At 40.5% G+C, this 19,164-nt stretch overlaps 1 protein-coding gene across 6 annotated transcripts in view; it reads left to right on the top strand.

Annotated features, from left to right (window-relative positions):
- Window positions 1–19,164, top strand: part of col18a1a (collagen type XVIII alpha 1 chain a) — an 82,140-nt gene that overhangs the window by 30,759 nt on the left and 32,217 nt on the right. For 3 of the 6 annotated variants that reach the window (XM_030758644.1, XM_030758641.1, XM_030758640.1), the window contains exons 1-2: window positions 5,509–6,166; window positions 15,747–16,288. In XM_030758644.1, coding sequence (XP_030614504.1) covers window positions 5,644–6,166; window positions 15,747–16,288 — 1,065 coding nt within the window. In that variant the 5' untranslated portion in view covers window positions 5,509–5,643. Of the gene's footprint in view, window positions 1–5,508; window positions 6,167–15,746; window positions 16,289–19,164 lie in introns of those variants that run through there. The other 3 variants (XM_030758643.1, XM_030758646.1, XM_030758645.1) reach the window with 3 other exon arrangements.

Below are 19,164 nucleotides of genomic sequence, written 5' to 3'. Positions count from 1 at the left end.
TACCCACTGACATAGTGACTACACCATGACTCATAGCGAGAGGTTAACGACCCTCACTTGCTGAAATAACATAGCTGCATGTGCAGACAAGGATGTACGCATGTGTGGTGGCTGCTAAAAGTTCCTTTTGCTGGGTCACCATTTGTTCCTGTTTGTATGTTTTTTTTTTTCTTTTTTTTTTTTTACCTGAAGTGTAACTACTGTACAGTCTTTCACTAGCCTAAAAGATGTAAGAAGTAATAGAGATTGCATAGAAAGGTGATGGGGGAATGCGTGTGTTCCCCCTCTGCCAATGTGTTTCATAAATGTTATGTTTAGCACAGGTAAAAATTGGGAGTCTGCACATGAAATGCAATATCTGAATGACAGTTAATGGGGAGTAAAATACCACTGCAATGGCTCCCTCCCTTCAGGAGGTTTTTGTTGGTGTTGTGATTAGTCGATGATCCACCTCCCATTGATGGTCTCAGCCTTCAGACACGCTCCTGGTTTTAGGTTTCATGCTTTTGTCTGTGCATTGTGAGGACAGGAATTCCTCCAGGGGAGGCCTGGAATTTGTCCTCCTAAAACATCTCAGGATTTTACAGACATCACAGAAATGGAGAAAGAAAAAGGCTGACCGCTATGCGGGACCTTTACGATCCTCTGCTACATGTGATGTACCTCCACTAGCTGTTAGATGGGCCTGATACCGCTTCCTCAACACCACCTGTTGTGTTCAGTTCGACTCATTTAAAATGGATTCCACATTTTAACTGTTTTGGCTACTATTAACTCTATTAGCAATTATTAGCTTACCTTTGGGTGGCAGTTGTAGCTGAGGTGGTAAAGCGGGTCGTCTACCATCCCCAGCTCCTCCTATCCTTGGGCAAGATACTGTACCCAGAGTAGCCCCTGATGCATCCATCGGAGTGTGAGCGTGTGTGTAATTGTTAAATAAGTGATTAAGCATACATAAAAGCACTGTGTGAATGTGTGTGTGATTGGGTGGATGAGACTTGTACTAGAAAGCTCTTTGAGTGCTCAGATTGAGTAGAAAGGTGCTTTTTAAGTTCCAGTCACTTTTATAACCATTCATCCACTGCTTTTAGCTGTTGTTCTATTTAATTCACACATTAATCATATTTTATTGCTAGTTTTCCCTAGCTACTGTATTTCAACTTTCTATAATCTTAGCTAATAATTTATTTGCTTTATTACCTAAAAATAGCTATTAGTTCATACTGTCTCATAACAATTAAACTATTAGTGATACTGGCTTGATACTTCTAAATTGTATCCAGCAGTATTTATCCATGTTTAGCTAATAATTAATTTTTCCCTGCACTGTTAGCTTTAAAAAAATCTGATGCAACTAAAACTATAAGCTGCTCTTTCTTGTCTTTTTTCTTCACTGTTATTTGGACTTTAGTCATTCATGCATACATATTGGCTGCTATATTCTAATTGACATGCATTAGTTTTAGTTAACCAGTAACTGTTCAGCTCCATTCAGTTCATTCATTAATAGCAATAGTTAGCTAATCCTTCCACTCCATGCATGGGTAGTGCAGTAGTGCCTCCTGGGGGACCCCAGTTTATATTCTTTACTGGATGGATGCAGAAAGAATATTGAGGGCCAAACCAAAGCAGTAACAACTGACAGATTTATAGTCCGAGTCCACATAACTGTTAATTACAAACACAAACATATTTTAGTATTGGGAAATGTGCATAGTTTTATTGTTGCTTGCTCAGGATTTAGGATATCCACTGTTCTGTTAGTGTGTATTTGTGACTGGTTCTTTGAACAAGTAGGAATCTCTGCTGACATTACAGCCCTCTGTTAGCAAGCAGGTGACAAGCAGGTAACCTCAGTTAAAAGATGTGCAACTACACATAAGTAATTTTGATAAAAGGACGTATTCCCTTTGCCAAAATTAACATGTGCTCCCCACCCCTGCTACATTCTGGCACACCTACCATCAGGCTACCTTGATTAAATGCAGGATTGATGCATTCAATAATACAAACCATTCTTATTATAATAGCTGTGTTGTCTTCTTCTCTTATGGTTTGTACATTATACAGGCCGTTAACATGAAAGGGGAAAGAAGGACACATGTTTCTGACAAAGTTTATGATATGATCTCTGGAAATTACCTTTGCTGCAGGAAAGACATAACAAAAGAAAACAAAAAAGCCCCCAAACTATCAGTCCAGATGGGTGATGAATGTCCTGCAGTCATTAAATGCAGTTTCTTTTCTTTGTCTGGTTTTTCTGTGAATAAACAAATAATTTCCTAGTTGTAATGACACTCTTGATGGCACGATATGTTCTGTCTGTCTGGGAAGTTTGCATGAACATTTTTAAGCTGCTTGTCTTTGACTCACACATGAACACACCCTCAGGGCAATTCATTGTCATCTTTAGAAAAATAACACTCCTGATGATTCATTTTCTTCAGACAGTTTCTTCTTTTTGTCTGGATTTAGAGGTTCTCTGGGATGTAGCATCTGATTTAGTAAAGAAAACATTAAGGGCCTAGGTAACAGAGCAGATCATGCTGATGTACTAAGTTTTTGTTCGTGTAAAGTATGGATAGATTAGGGAGGGAATGTACCAGATAATGTTTGTGTTCTGCATCTATCAAGTAAAATTTAACTTGACCTTTTTTTTTTTTCTCAGTAGTAAAACCTCTGCAAAGTTTAACCTACACAATACCTGCACAACCAAAGTGCCTGAGAGGGGGAAGCTTTAGGCTAATCATTATCCATCACAAGACTAGAGTCTATTACCCTCAAATTTATTACCCAAATCCCTACAGGCTATAGATCATTAAGCTTGTCCGACCACAGTAAAGTTGGCCATAAAATATCAGCTCTAGAGTTTTAATTCTTCCTCAAACATTTTGTGCTGGACCAGCCAGCAGGCCCTGATTGTGCGGCATACAAGGCTGAGAAAAAAAAGGAGGCACAGCTTTTGCAACAGTGGCCCTCAGGCTCTGGATCTCTGGACTCTGTGATATCTCTTAAAAACGCAGCTAAACTCATCATTTTAACTTTTTTCTTCCTTTTTAACATTTTGTGGTGAAATACTTTGCAATATTTATCTTGAAAGGTGTTTATATAAATCAAATTTTACCTACTTCTTACTTACTTACTTGCTTCCCACAAGATATCCCACAACCTATTATGAGCTAAGTTATTTAGTCATGTTTGCCCAAAAGGAAACTTCTTGTCATATGACTGGACACAATATTCTCCTTTCATCAGGATGGAAGTGCCAAAAAGTTTGGCCTTGTTTGAGGTGAGCCACACTTTCTTTCATAGGTCACAGGTAACCAGCTATCAGATTTATCCTCTGCAGTTTTTTTATGAGCTTTTTGCATAAAATGTGCTTTGATGAAGACTGAATTGCTCACGTGGAAACACCCTGCCAGGGCTCCAGGCTGAAACCATTTGTGCGGGTGGGAGTGTCAGAATTTCACGTGGTCGCATTTGTGCGAGTGTATGATGATCATTAGTCTGTTTCGCTTCTGGCACAGCCAACTACTGCCACAGTGGTTGAAAGTACCACTTTATTTCTTTTTCATGTGCTCAGCAGATGATGATGATGAAGGAGTGAAACACTCCATTTAAGCTGTTGTAGTGTTTTAAAGATAAAGCAGTCTAGAGCTGATTATTGTTTGCCAATGAAAGGACCCGGCTCAGACGCAACTTATGATGAGAGTGGAGGCTGCAGAGGACGTGCAGGTGGAGGAAAGGAGCGATGTATTGAGATGGCAAAGGGGAAAAGTGCAGAATCATTAATAACATTTTAGGACAAGTGGGTTCAACCGTGAGCTGTTCCCTTGTGTATACAATTGCTCTGACGAAGGACTGGTGCTGAAATGCGTAAGCGTTTTTCTACGATGACGCGAGTCAATAAATCAGGTGTGAGGAGCACGTTCTTGTTGATGTCCCAAGTTTGTGTAGCCTTTTTAATTTTTGGATTTTTGGCTTTAGCGCTTCCGTGATGTTTTACTTTTATTTCCTCACCAGAGGTGAGGGTTGTGTGTAATTTTTGTTTCAATATGATGACAAATAAAGATCATGAAAAAAATGTTTTGCAAGTTCAATATAGTTGTCAAATATTTAGAATTTGTCTATAAATTTTAATTCAGTACTACACCATGCATAAGTAGACATATAAGTAGACACATAAGTAGAATAAAATTACAATGTTGTACTTATGGTTAAAAAGGGTTAAATGATGAAATCAGATAATAATGATACAAATCTTCCACAGTTTGAGGTCCACTGCGACCAGGAAAGCCTTTTGATATTATGACTGAAATTACATTGATGAGGGTGCTGTTTTTGTTCTTCCATGAGTGTGAGCAAACCCTGTGCTGGTGCAACCATCTAGGAAAGCCGGCAGCACCGATTTTACAATTAGAAAAGTTAGAGTACAGGTACACATAATCCTGGAGGCAGGGGTCAACTGCATCATTAGTGACCACAGACTGAGAGAGAGTATTACAGGATAAAGCTGTAAAGCTTTTCTCAAGACTTTTCCATATATACATCTGGAAGCTTTATAGAGATGACCTTCAGAGTTCCTTTCAATCAGCAGCTGAGGCTGCAAGCAGTTGTGAGCCTTTAAGAAAGACACTTACACAAACCTCCTCTTCCTTTTATCACTACACCTCCATTAGCTGTCGTTGAGGGTCTCTGTCAGCCAGTCCCGTAGGCGATATGAGAAACCAGTCTGGACAAGAAATGGAGGCTTGGATTACTGTGTACCCACAGACTATTGAAAATAGGCGTGTAATCTAGACTGAACAATAAACGGCACCATGTAGAGAAGGGACAGCTAATGCATGGACAATGGGTTATTTTGGTGTGCTCAAGCTTGTGAAAGACAATGGGATCAAGAATTTGAATAAGAAATAGTTAATAGGCAAAAAAGACACATTGCTTTGGTTTATATTAGTAGCTGACTATGTTTTGCAGGTGTTCTATACAACAATACCATTAGTGCAATAAATTAGTTTTATATTTAAATATACCAACACATCACAATGGCAACTTCTTTTCAGTAATTGGCCGCATTATTGCAATGGGCCGAGACTAATTTAATCTGTTTGAGGGATCTCAGCACCGCTCCCTACATTTCAAACTTACCACAGTATGTATCTTTGTATTATGTGTTGAATCTTTTTGTAGGAAATCACGGCCACAATTTGCAGTTTTTCAAGCCTGTGGTTTTTGTATTATCATATTTTAACAAAAAAAACAAATCAAGGACAACAAATTGTTCCTGACTGTAAAACACTGGAAAGCATCAGTATTGTGCTCTGCAAAGAAACGCTGCTGTAATTCTGAGGTCTCAGTCAGCAGGAGAGATCGCTTTTCACTGCTGTGACAAAGGGAGGAGGAGGAGTTAGGAGAATAAATATTGCCAGGGCAGCCAATACGGAGACCACCTCCTCCTCCTGCTTTCCCTCTCTTCACTCTTGAATGGGGCACTCCTCTTCAGTTCTTCTCTCTGCCTAGTGAAGTGTGTGTGGAGACAGAGCTGAAGGAAAAGTGTGAGTGGTGTGGAGTGGCTGTGTGGACATGTCATAGTTCACTCTGGGAGTCTAATCAAGTCGGTGGATGTAGTTAAGACTTGACATAATGGTTAAGATGAGGACCCAGTTTGGACTCTTGATTTTGCTGGCTCAGTGGGCGGTCCACTCTGATGCCTGGTTCTGGTCCTGGACTGATACAACAACCTTGGCCCCAACAGTAGAACCTGAGGGATCTGGCAGTCCAGCAGGTAGTGGAGAACCACCTACAGAGATGATTGGAAATGTTGGAGAAGACATCGTTGATGAAGGACATGGGATGGAAAAAGCTGTGCAGACTTCAGATGAGATTTCTGAGGCTCCTCAACTGACCACTGTAGTGCCTACAACACAACCAGAGAATGAACATGAATCAAAAAAGAGCACTGCAGGGATTTCATCACACAAAAGTCAACTTGGTAATGGCACATCTTCACTAAAGGGTTCTAAAGGATCTGTTAATTCAAGCTTTACAGGAAATGTAACGAGACTCAGATTTGGGCTTGAACCGGAACTGGCATCAGACAATGGGTCTGCACCAGGAACTGAGACTAGTTGGCGATCTGGATTTGGAACCCATGAGCCTCAACAAGGTGCAGTAATGACCACCACTCATAGGGGGTTAGATATTAGAGTTAGTGCAGATGAGGACCACAGTCTTGGCAGCTTAAAATCAGGGCAAACTCTTGATTCCCCCAACAACACAAAAGGAAACAGCAGTTCCAGTTTTAGTGCTAATGACTTCAATTTAACAATATATTCATATGAAAGCCAAGAAGATTCATTAACCCCAATTGTAGGTAACAACTCTCTAAAGACTACTGAGGTATCTATGGATGATCAGAAAGTGACAGTTACTCATTTGCTTGATGGTGAATTTATTGTTAACCAGGAACTTTTATCTAACCAAGCATTACAGACGAGCAAAGCTCCGCTTGCCAGCCAGGTACTTTCTGTAACACAGATACCAACTAAACCCCCCAAAATGTTAAAAAGACAACCACAAATAGATAAGAGGCAAGACACTAACTTAAAATCCATAAATGTCTATCCCAATAAAGCATTAGAAACAAGCCAGAAAATGGTGACCAACCAAACTGATTACATCCAAGATGTTACTCAGTCATCAATAAGTCAGCGAGACCTGAACCAAACAATCTTGTTGAGCCAGACAGCTGCAGTTAGCCAGGCAACAAGTGAAAAACCGCCAGAAGTAGTTAAGTCAGCACTGGATGCCGAGTCCCCGCAGTGCTTGTTGGTAGACAATGCTCTTCCGTTCTGCTCCTCCATGGTTGGGCAAAGGTTTGTCGTGCCCAATTACTTCAACCAGAGCAGCGTGGAGGAAGTCCAAGCGCTCCTCAATGAGTGGGCATGGCTGTTGAGTTCACAATGCCATCATAGTCTGGAGTGGTTTTTCTGCCTTCTTTTGGTACCAAAGTGTGGCTCTCTGGCCCCACTGCCTGTGTTACCTTGCCAGAGTTTCTGCGAAGTCTTGCGGGACAGTTGCTGGATGCTCCTGGATGAGGGACGCCTCCCTGTGGAGTGCCACACTCTACCTGATGAGGAGGATGATGGGTATCAGTGCTTGTCAGTTAGTAACCAGAAAGGTAATCAGTGGTTCAAATGAATCTAATCTGGGATTCATTTTTGAACCAGTTTTTAAAAACACCCCCCCCCCCCCCCCCCCCCGCCAATCCAGTACCCACCTAATTAATCAAAAATTTGTCCCTGTCAGCACTGAATGAGAGGAATTACTTATTTAGCTCCCATCCAAAATTATTTACAAAAAGTTTGCATGCTTATTTTTAAGTTGAGGCTGAAACCTAACAAGCATGATGTCATCGCTTTAATGTGTTTAACTGCTGCATGTTTCTGGGTTGTCTCTTGGGTTGCATGTCACTTACTTTGTGAAGGTCATAATATTCCCCGGCCTCCCCAACACACACACACACACACACACACACCTACAGACACACACACACATACCTCAAGTCTCATGTATTTCCTTTTTGAGTAATTACACTCAAAGGGTAACACTTTGCTCAGATGATAATTATTTGGTTTGTTACAGTAATATATATAATTAAATACCTGCTAGATGAAATTATCTGAATTGAAACAGCCTTTCCAGTTTAACCACTGAGCGCCTAAACTCAGACTGTAGTGACATCGGAAAACACAAGTTCACAAAAAATAGTTTTTGGCTTTGCAGTTATCTGGAATAAAATTCAAATTTAATAGTAATTCTTCAGTCATTTATATAATGTTCTTGTATTTGTTTGCTTTGAGGAAATTTTAGATGGCTCTGATCAGTGCATCTGAACTGCATAAGGCAGAAGCTAATCTGAGCCATGTGTGTATGAAATACCTACTTCAGCATATCTCATTATCTCATTTGACAGTGAGTGGCTTGCAGGCTTGATGTGCATTTGTCTGTTCAGGACTGGACACAGGAGCTTGTCATGCACGAGAAGCACTTATGTTTGCATTAATGTGTTTTTTTTTTTTTTTTTTTTTTTCTTAGATATGATAATTTGTAGAACAAAATATTTCTGACAGCTGGACTCAAGTAACATATTTGACAGGTGAAAATTTTTAAGGTAAGAAATTAAGAGCAGCTGTTTGTCTCCTGTGGATAATGCAGGTTGCTGCTGTTTAATTCATTGAAGTGAGTAACAAATGCTGTAGTCTCTCGTGATTGCAGGGTTTAAAAAGGTGTTTTATAATGAAGAATGGCTCTGTTATTCAGCAGTATTAGGGCTGTATAAGTTTCCATAATAAACTAGTAGTTACAAACTGATGATGACCTAAAGATTAAACGGATCAGTGTACACTTGAATGTCCTAATATGTACAACACATGCCCCTAGTGACCGAAGAAATGTTGGAAAAAATGACTCATCTGTTCATTGCCTCAGTACCAGTGGGCACTGATTCATGAGAGAAGCCTAGTTTTGTATCAAATAATCTTATTCTAGAAAATCTTTTTTTAAAGCCTGTCCCCTGATGCTGGGTTTCTGCCCTGTCTCCCCCACTCTGTTTGTATCTCTGCGAGTTCAAGATTATGTCTTTTTACAGCTTCGCTATCTTTCTGGCAGCTTGATCCACTGACAGACATGAGTGGACAAGATGTTTCTGCTTCCTGGACTAAGTGACACACGTGAGCCTAAATATATTCATGGTTTTATTGGTGAGTGAGGTCATGGAGGATTAGGGCTACTATTAATTAAACTGACAAATGACAAAAATCTTGGTGTTACTTTTTTGGGTCATTAAATTTCACAGATTTTTCAGATTGTCTGGCACATGTGTCTGCAAGGTAGAAGAAGTTTCTGAACGTTCTAGACGCAGTAATCCAGACAATGCTGACAGACCTTCAGCATACTGAAAGGAACAGTCGTGTTGCCTTCTTTATATCCCGAGGGCAGGTTTTTTTGCAATTCTAGAAGCTAGTTCATCACCCAAGCATGCAAGTTGCTTGTGAAAGTTGCCTCAAGGTATAACCAGAGCTCCTTCAGTTACTCTAAATCATTCTGGCATAGACTGAAATCCAGTGCAGTCAACACCATCTGGTATGACTCAAACTGCAATCTACTGATTCACACTGCTTGTTTAGAGTGATGGCTGAATAGAGGTGATGAAAAGCATTGCTTTGCTATAGAGTTACTACTGTGCCTATCAGGCCTCTTCAGCCCCAAATCCTAAGGATATCTAATAGATTCAATTATATGTTGCCTATAAAAAAAAGCAACCTATTGATTCCATATGGTTCCTAATAACAAAATATGTCTCCTAGTATCTCACTGCAGCATCCATACTAGTGAACAAGTTTGATGTCCTGTAAGTTGAATAAGGTCACACATACTGTAATTGGCCAGGACAATGCATTTAAACACATGCCTAAAAGCCAAAAGTGCTTTATTTCTCTGCTCATTTGCCCAGTGCCTTTATCTGAGACTGTGTCCACCCACAGAGGGAGGAGGGCACTCTCTTTTTGTTTTGGGCCTTAAACCACCACACTTCCACATCATGCAAATGTAGCCTGTCGTGCAAAAATGTTTCATGGCTTACTGCCACCTTTGTGGATATTTTGGGTGAATTAAAGACAGACCCATTGGCATGGGTCAAAAAAAATCCCCACAAAGAAATAGTTTATACACTAAAATCACTGAATGTAATCTTAATGCATCTATGTGGGGGTTTCGAGTGGGATCTATTGGATGCGATCCTTTTACACTGGGAAGATTATTTTTGCTCTGTAGCCCTTTTAGTGATGATTTGCATGGTTTTCTGTGCCCAGCTTGAAAGATGAGCAGTGAACCACATCAGGGTCTAGATGTCAAGTTCAGTTAATGTTTAATAACAAACCTATATCCTGCAGAAGAAACCCTGCCAGACTGTTTATTGGAAATTAAGAGCTATCTGGGCTGTGCTGGTCTTTTGAAAGATGTTGCTTACACCTTTTTAAAAATGATACCCGAGTGTCTGTGTGCATTTAGCTTTGGCTTTGTGGCTCATGTACCCTTTTGGTGGTCTGGCACTGATTTGTAGCACCACGGTTCCACTGCACCCAGACTGATGTTTTATCTCATGACAAGAGGAAGGCCCCAGACTGGCTCCAGTCCTTTACCATGCTGCTTGCCAGGGAATCCTTTTGACTTGGCTCTCAGGAGGGTTCCAATTATGGGCACAGTGTGGTCCGACTTCTTCGCTGCCAGAAAACCATTGCCCCCTCTGGTTTGTGTTGCAGTAGTACAAAATGAGAAGTGATGAGTCTGTGTTGCAAAAACACAGCACACAAGCACTAGGGTGTTTCGAGCTGGGTAACTGCCTAAAGTGTTTAATGGTTTACAAGTTATGTGATTGTGAAATTCTGCACTGATAATCATGTTTGAAATAACAATTTAGGGTGTAATCACACTATTTGAATATAATGCCAAATTGCATCCATGAAGGCCTTTTTTTTTTTTTCTTTTCTGATAGGCTCATATGAGTCAACAAGGCCAATATTGGCCGGTGCAGATGTTCAGCTAATATTTTGGTACTTCACTAATAGTATCTATATAGTGTTTTTGTTATATTTAGTATCAGTGTGCAACTGTGCCAACAACATCATCAAGAGAATGAGTTCAAACCGACACTGATCCAGATGTTCAGCTGATATTTTGGTGCATGTTTTGTTTATTGAGGCGAGAGGAGCTGTTGCTGCAATTTGTACTGATGCATGTGCATCGTTTCCTTCTGTAGTTCCAAAGAAGACATCCGTGAAGATAGCAGTATGTGGCAATGGGTGGGTTGCATAAAAAACTCTTACTTCACACATGGGGAACTTGGTTCTTTTCCAAAGAGTGAAGTTCACAGCTTGCGGTAGACCTGTGTTCCTTTTTTGTGGTTTAAGAATTACAGTTTAGTCTTCAGGTTGAGTCAGGATGAAATCTCCTTCCTGGACTCTGATGGTTTTTCTTTTCTTTTCCTTTTCTGAGCATTAGATTTAAAGAAATTGGACCAGTTACTCACTATAGAAAGGAAGGAACTTTATTAATAATGTTTGTTTAAAAACAGTGTTTAGTTTTCATTTTTTTAGATCTACATTTTTTTCAATATCTCTGCCACCTTAGACCTTGCTGAAAGTAATCAGTGTCATTTGTCCTTGCAAATAAGAAAGTTAGTGCAAACATTATGTTGTTTTTAAGCCACAGTGCAGCCTCTAGTAAACCACTAAGTGCTTGGCATCGATTTAAAATGATGTTCTTTTATCCAATAAGCAGCCAGATGTGTCAAAACCACAAGAATTAACATCAAACACAAACACCAGACCATGTGACCAAAATGAATTTGCTTCACTTTAAATTGGCCGCGAATTGCTTAAAATATAGTTTATGCTGCAGATGCACAAGGATTGTGACTTATAAAAAAAAAAAAAATCATGGGATTTTCAGAGACAGACCTTTCAGACAGCACTTTCAGAGCTGAACTCTGACACTCCAAACACAGGGTCCGACCACTGCCCTGCCTTCTGCAGAGTGAGGCGAGAGATCGTCTCAGCAGGCCTCAAGGGATGTTTTAAATGGTGATGGAGTGTAGTCGGGTAAAACCACAAAGTTTCTCACTGTCCAGATGTTCAAATGTTTTCCCATGCTTTATACAGGACCTTGTGCTTTCCAAAGCTGTGCATACAGTCTGACAGTGTGTACAGCTTTATCAACAGGGTATCACAAAGTCTGCTACACCATCTTGAAATGTGAGGAAATGAAAAGGAGTCAGGGAGCGGTCTTCCTGACAAGACAAACTAGCACCCTAAACCCTGCAGTGCTCCATTCATCACAGATCTTTTCTATTCCCAACCGACCTTGAAGCTGTCAGCGTTTAACAAAAGCTATTTGAGAAAACCTGAATTGAGATTGCACTTAAAATGCTAATGGTGACCCCTCTGAGGCCCCTACAACTTTTGATGTCTGAGATGGAATGGCTGGTTGGCTCTTTTGCTGACAATGCAGAGACACTAAACCAGGTTCAGTAAAAGCATTCCTCTGAAATCCTAAAGAAGGTTAAACCTTTCAATCAGCTTTAAATCCGGTGATGGAATTTTAAGTCTCAAAATGGCACCTGGCACAGTTACATCGGGATAGGTGGGTCGAAAATGATACTTCTCTTTGGTAAATTCTAAACACAACTCAAGAGAGTGCACATCTGGTCTGTGTGGGTGATGGCTAATAGGTGAGATGGTTTGTTAATTAGGGGTTTGGAAAGCTTGTGTGCGTGCACATTCCAAACAGGATGTCGGCTGTTCATTTGGAGAAAGCATCAAAATCAGATGTTTGAAGTGTGGGTGAAAGAGAAATTGTGAGGAGTAGAGTAGATGGTGAGGTTGAATCCTCAGTTTGCGCTGCAGAGGAATGCTGCATGCTGAAGGATAACCAGGATCTGTGAGAGCCATCCTCACATTCCACCTTATTACAGACCTTTAATTTGAATTTGCACATAAACTATTATCTCTGCTTTAATTGCAAAAAGAATATTACAGTACATGCATCTGGTTTAAAACTGCTTCAGCACCCAAAGCAGAAGGATGTACAAAGTGAAATGATGTGCTTCCCCAAATAATGGAGTTCCCCTTTGAATTACTACAAGGTTTTACCTTTCTCAACCCTCCTTTAGCAGATTATGCACAAAACAGGGAGCCAGGCTCAGACATGTCAGCACATGCCCATCGAATGGACCCTCAAGGTGTCTCATTCTGATTTTATCAGAGTAAACATCTGGTCAGCCGGGTGCAGACGACAGTCAGTGACCTATGTCTGAGTTATTCTGAACCTGGAAGCCGCTGTGTCAACTTGTGGTGATTTTTCTTTTTAATTTAGGTAGAACATGCCTGGTTTATACTCACGTTTTGATTGTAGCAGGTTTGTAAAATGTAATTATTAGTTTTGATCCAGTGTTTGCATGTAACTTAGTCTCTAATTTTCTAAATTATATTGCCATCTTTTCCAGGCTTGGGTAGTATTGTTTTAGCACTCTTTGGATTTTGGTTATGCTTCTAAATCATTGAATTCAGGTGTTCCAATCACTTTCACGGCCACAGGTGTATAAATCAAGCACCTAGGCATGTGGACTCCTACAAACATTTGTGAAAGAATGGGTCGCTCTCAGGAGCTCAGTGAATTCCAGCGTGACCGGATGCAACAAGTCAAGTAGTGAAATTTCCTTGCTACTAAATATTTCAGTCAACTTTTAGTGGGATTATAACAAACTGGAAGCAACTGGGAATGACAGCAATTGAACCAGGAAGTGGTAGGCCACATAAAGTCAAAGACCAGGTTCAGTGGATGCTGAGGTACATAGTGCACAGAGGTCGCCAACTTTTTGCAGAGTCAATCACTACAGACCTGCAAACTTCATGCAGTCTTCAGATTGGTTCAAGAACAGTCTGTAGAGAGCTTCATAGAATGGGTTTCTATGGCCGAGCAGCTGCATCCAAGCCTTACATCACCGAAAGCAATGTAAAGCATTGGATGCAGTGGTGTAAACTTTACACCTCTAGAGCAGTGGAGACATGTTCTTTGCCAGGAGACTGGTACTTGTCTGACTGCATTGTGCCAAGTTTAAAGTTTGGTGGAGGGGGGATTATGGTGTGGGGTGTTTTTCAGGAGTTGGGCTCAGCTCCTTACTGCCAGTGAAAGGAACTCTTAATGCTTCAGCATACCAACACATTTTGGACAATTTCATGCTCCCAACTTTGTGGGAACAGTTTGGGGATGGCCCCTTCCTGTTCCAACATGACTGCGCACCAGTGCACAAAGCAAAGTGCATAAAGGCATGGATGAGTGAGTTTGGTGTGGAAGAACTTGACTGGCCTGCACAGAGTCCTGACCTCAACCCGAAAGAACACCTTTAGGATGAATTAAAGGGGAGACTGTGAGCCAGGCCTTCTCATCCAACATCAGTGTCTGACCTCACAAATGCACATCTGGAAGAATGATCAAAATTTACCATAAACACTCCTAAACCTTGTGGAAAGCTGTTATAGCTGCAACGTGTGGGTCGAAATCACATTAAACCCTATGGATTGAGAATGGGATGTCACTTGAAGGCAGACGAGTGAATACTTTGGGCAATATAGTGTATCTGTTAATGGTGTCATCCGCTTACTGATAAATCTGCTCTAGAAATGTATGTTTGATTGGTGCAAAGAGGAACTGCATAATGGAAGGTATTTTTATTGCCCTCCTGTTACAGCTTGACTGGGTTCGCTGTTAGCTCAGATTCAAATGAAAACATCTTTAGTCCTCAGATAGTGAGCAGAACATTCAGTGGCATTTATGGTGGTACAGCAGAAAGCAGGATCTCAGGTTCAGATAAAATAGCTCATGTGTTTAGGCTCTCAACGAAGCCAACTGCTGACCCAATTGATCTCCGGCACTCAGGGCAGTGGGGAAGCTTTGAACTGAGTGATAGATCTTGCTCATTAGTCACCAGGTGGTAAACCAAAGCATTTCTTCAAAGAATCAGAAGTACAACACATGTTCTCCAAAAAACAGTCATTTTGGTAATTCTGGGAAACCTTTTTTTGGGGGGGGGGATCAAAGCACAGCGGTTCAGTTTGATGTCAGTACATCAAAATCTGTGTTCACAGTGCATGTGCATGAATACACATTGCTCTTTGTGTTCTTTGTATTTCCTAAACACTTCCAATTATGCACTGAGTTTGCCAGTGTCGCCCAGGGTGATGGAAGAGTCAGCAAAGACATGCTGGAGGCCCAGCTGTTGATCTCTGCGGTGCCCCAAGTCATGACATCCAGCAGATGTCACACAAGTTGGAAAAGTTTTGTCTTTTTTTTAGTGTTTTCGGGAAATGATACATAGAGATCCATCAGTTCCACAGTCTGCAGCATTCATGCTTTCAAAATTAAAGAATGGTTTCAAATATTAAAATAATTTTTTGGGACAGTAGCACAGCAAAGTAGAGGCTTGTGGCACTACTTCATCTATTTCTACTGTGCATGAAGAAGAGGATAAAGTCTGAAGAGCTGAAAACTCCAGTAACACTTGTAGGGTATAGAATAACTTCATTGTTTGACCATCATTTTTTGACTTTTGTCCTCATGGAATTTGCCTTTAATTTTCAGTTTAGGAAGTTCTTACCTTTGGTGTACAGGCCTGTCTGAGAATATATATATATATATATATATATATATATATATATATATATATATATATATATATATATATATATATATAATATGTGTGTGTGTGTGTGTGTGTGTGTGTGTGTGTGTGTGTGTGTGTGTGTGTGTATGTTTTGGGTACATTTAGTGCACTTTGCATCTCATGTTCCAAGTAATACAACAGCTTGTTTGTTTGTGGTCTCTTGAGTATTGCTGATTTTGTCAGGCTTCTACATTAGAAAACAATTATAGTTTGGTTAAAAACACAAGTGGTACCTCCACATTTACATTTTCATAAAAGTTGTCTAATACATTTCTTTAGGAAGGTTGATGAGACTAATTCAGCTTCAGTTTGTGCAAGTAACAGTCCTGCATCCATCAGAAACATCAACAATTTGTCACCTACCACCAACCTAACAGCTCCTGCTCTAACCCCTACTCTGCCCTCCCTTCAAATCCCTGCTTATTTATGCTTACTGTGTCCTGATGTCTTGCTTCTCTCCCTCTAGAAGACAGTGGAGTCTCCCTGCTGCAACTCATTGGAGATCCTCCTCCGAATGAGATCACCCAAGTAGATGGACCAGACAACACCCCCAGTTATGTCTTTGGACCCGATGCCAACACAGGCCAGCTGGCACGCGCCCACTTCCCGAACCCATTTTACCGAGACTTTTCCCTCATATTCAACCTGAAACCAACCACTGACAAGGGCGGGGTCATCTTCTCCATCACGGATCCCCGGCAGAATATTATGCATGTGGGCGTTAAACTCTCAGCCGTGCAGGGCAGCAACCAAAATGTCATCCTGTACTACACTGAGCCTAAGTCAAAGCGGTCCTATGAGGCAGCCAGGTTCCTTGTGCCCTCCATGTTGGACACCTGGACCCGTTTTGCTCTTGCTGTGAAAGATGACATGGTGTTGTTCTACTTCAACTGTGACACGGACCCCCTGGTGACACGCATCAAGAGGGCGCCGGAGGACATGGAGCTCGAGAGTGGTGCTGGGGTCTTTGTCGGGCAGGCTGGAGGGGCTGATCCTGAGAAGTTCCTGGTGTGTATACAGGCTTTTATCATTTTATACCAATACACCGTATTTATGTGAAATGCTTTCATAATAGATAAAGAAGTACATGTTATGTGTGCATTGAATAAATCAGACTCTTGCATTCCCAAACTACAGCTTCTTATAACCAGCATTAACGTTGAGACAGGATTCCTGCTGCGTGAAGCCTTGGAAAGGTGCAGCTCAGTGTTTTGATTTTTCACGGCTATTATCATCATGTGAAACATTTTGGCTGAAGACCTCTCATGTGATCCAATTTCTCAAATTGCCTGCTCCAAACCAAAACATTAATGTCTGTATCACGTCACCATCTTCCTTAGAGGCTGCAACTAATTGGAAGACCTCACAGTAGTGATGTAATTAATGCCAGTCATTTGACTGGTGTACATCTCAGTGGTTGGCCACAACAACTGCTGGTCTTAGCTGCGAGGGTTATGGTCGTTCAACCGTGGCTAATGACATGGTGAAAACAGCCAGTGATCATTGTTCATTCTGCCTCTGAGCATGCAATTATTTTAAAATTATCAACAGAAAAAGAGAAAGAAGAACTCCATATAAGCAGAAATTTGTCAGGGAAAAATCAAAAACTAAATTGCTTAAGTTATTTGGATACTTAGGAGCTCAATCAATCATCGTTTTATATCCATGTAATGCTCTTACGCACTTCTTTAGTAACAGTTGTGTTGATAAGCTCAAAAGATTTATATCTTTGTGACTTGAAACCCAATTCCCTTTTGGGTGGGGAACAATCTTTAATTTCTGCAAATGCTTTTGTTTTTGGAAAATATAATATGGATTCTTATTTTTAAGCAGAAATTCAACACTTTTAGTAAACAATTGTTATGAAAATAATCACAAAAATGGGTTTTCTGTAAATAAAAGCAACAACATAGAATGGGCTGTATTCATGTTTTAGTATTGCAACACATTTTGTAGATGCTGCATCATTTTTCATGGGTTTTTGAACCTTTTCTTTTCCAGTTAAAGGGTTTTGAAAGGAATCTCCACATCCCTGTTGTCTTAAACCACTGACGTGGTGGCAGTAGTCCATTTATTTAAAAGTTTAACATTGTATCTTGTTGACAGGACACATACTGAAATGTTAAGATGAGTTCGCTTATGCATTTCTATAGCGCTGCCATTGAAAACATTTTAGCCTGTGGAACATCAGCAATGTTGACTTTCTCAAAAAAAAAAAATGATGTAACATGTATTTCAGGATCCCATAAAAAGAATGTTGTGTATGTGAATTGGAAGTATTTCCTCCTGTTTTCTGAAAATCGTGATAGCACTGTTAAATATTGCCTTTAGTGAATCAGTTATCACCCCTTGTATGTTAGTACTTCTCGATGCAAAGTACTAACATACTGTACATGACTATGCGTTTCTTATCAGGGGAGGGGCTATCACAGCAGCTGCACTATTTGCCATATTTCACCTGTAATCTTTCCTGTACCTGTGTGCAGGATAGAGTCGGACATTTGTAGGTGCATGCTGCCCCCATTAATTTTTATACATACGCTGTCCATAGTCACTACTACTGTACTAGTTCTCTCAGGTGCTCCCTTTAGGGGTCACCAAGGTGGATCATCTGCATCCATCTCACCCTATCCTAGCATCCTCCTCTGTCACACCAACCCCTCTGCATGTCCTCCTTCACTGCATCCTTGAATCTTCTCTGAGGGTTTCCTTTTTTCCTCCTGCCTCGCAGCTCCATATTCAACATCTTTTATCAAATATATGCACTATATCCAAAATATATCCATGCCCTCTCTGCACACATCCAAATCATCTCAGCCTTGCCTCCAAACTGCTCAATACTTTAATATACTTATTTCTAATCTTATCCATCCTGGTCACTCCCAATGAAAATCTTAAATCTCCAGCTGTGTCACTTCCAGCTCGGTCTCCTGTCTTTCTGTTAGCACCACCATCTCCAAGCCATCCATCAGGTCTCACTACCAACTTGTAAACCTTTCTTTTCACTCTTATTGTTGATTTGTGATTGAAGGATAGCAGTAACTATGTCTACAAACACTGAAAGGTATTGTATCAGTTATGGTGACATCTCTAGCTTTATGTGCATACAGATGCACAGTCCTACATGTACCTAATGCCGTTGGCCATTAGACAATAACTGATATTGCTTGCACTAGTCCTTTTTCTCTCCTTTGTTCTCCATTTCGCTGTGTGTGCCACTCTGTGTGTAAAACCCCACCCCAGACAAGGAGCAGAAATGAGAAGATTAGAGAAGACAATGGCTGGAAACTACAGGGCTACAGGCACTTTTGACTTAACAGTAATGCACAAAAAGACAGATATCCCCTCCATCCTTTGCTAAAAGCGTCTATTTAATAAATGTGTTACATAAATAATAGCATGAGATACAATTTTATTAAAGATAACCATTAAATGACTTCTTTCCATCTGGCACCAACCCCTAAAATAAAGTTTCTAGTGTTTCCTAGTTGAAAAATCACCTCTCTCTTCCCCTCTCTGCTGTAACACTTGTTTTAGTCATTTCTGATGACTGACGGCAGCTGCTTATGTTGTTGAAAACCGCTTTGTAACACTGCTACACTCTGCTTCAGGTTTTTTTTTTTGGCACAATCCCCTCTAAAGAATTTTCCTGTGGTTGGATGTTTAAGCAGGACGACGTTTTCTTAACTGCTTATTTAAGAGAAGTCTTTTCTTTTTATTTTTTCAGGAGTCTTTTTCCATGTGTTACGTGTTGACCTGAGCATGGCCCTAGGGCTCCTGAGGTCTTGTGAATTTAATTTTCTTAATCAAATCAAGACTTGGCAAGCTCCTACAAACATCTAAATATTTACCATTTGTATTTTTAAAAAGGACATTCCATTCTA

Source organism: Archocentrus centrarchus, chromosome 21 (assembly GCF_007364275.1).
Source record: "Archocentrus centrarchus isolate MPI-CPG fArcCen1 chromosome 21, fArcCen1, whole genome shotgun sequence".
Classification (NCBI taxonomy): domain Eukaryota; kingdom Metazoa; phylum Chordata; class Actinopteri; order Cichliformes; family Cichlidae; genus Archocentrus; species Archocentrus centrarchus.
This window is presented reverse-complemented; position numbering and strand designations above follow the sequence as displayed.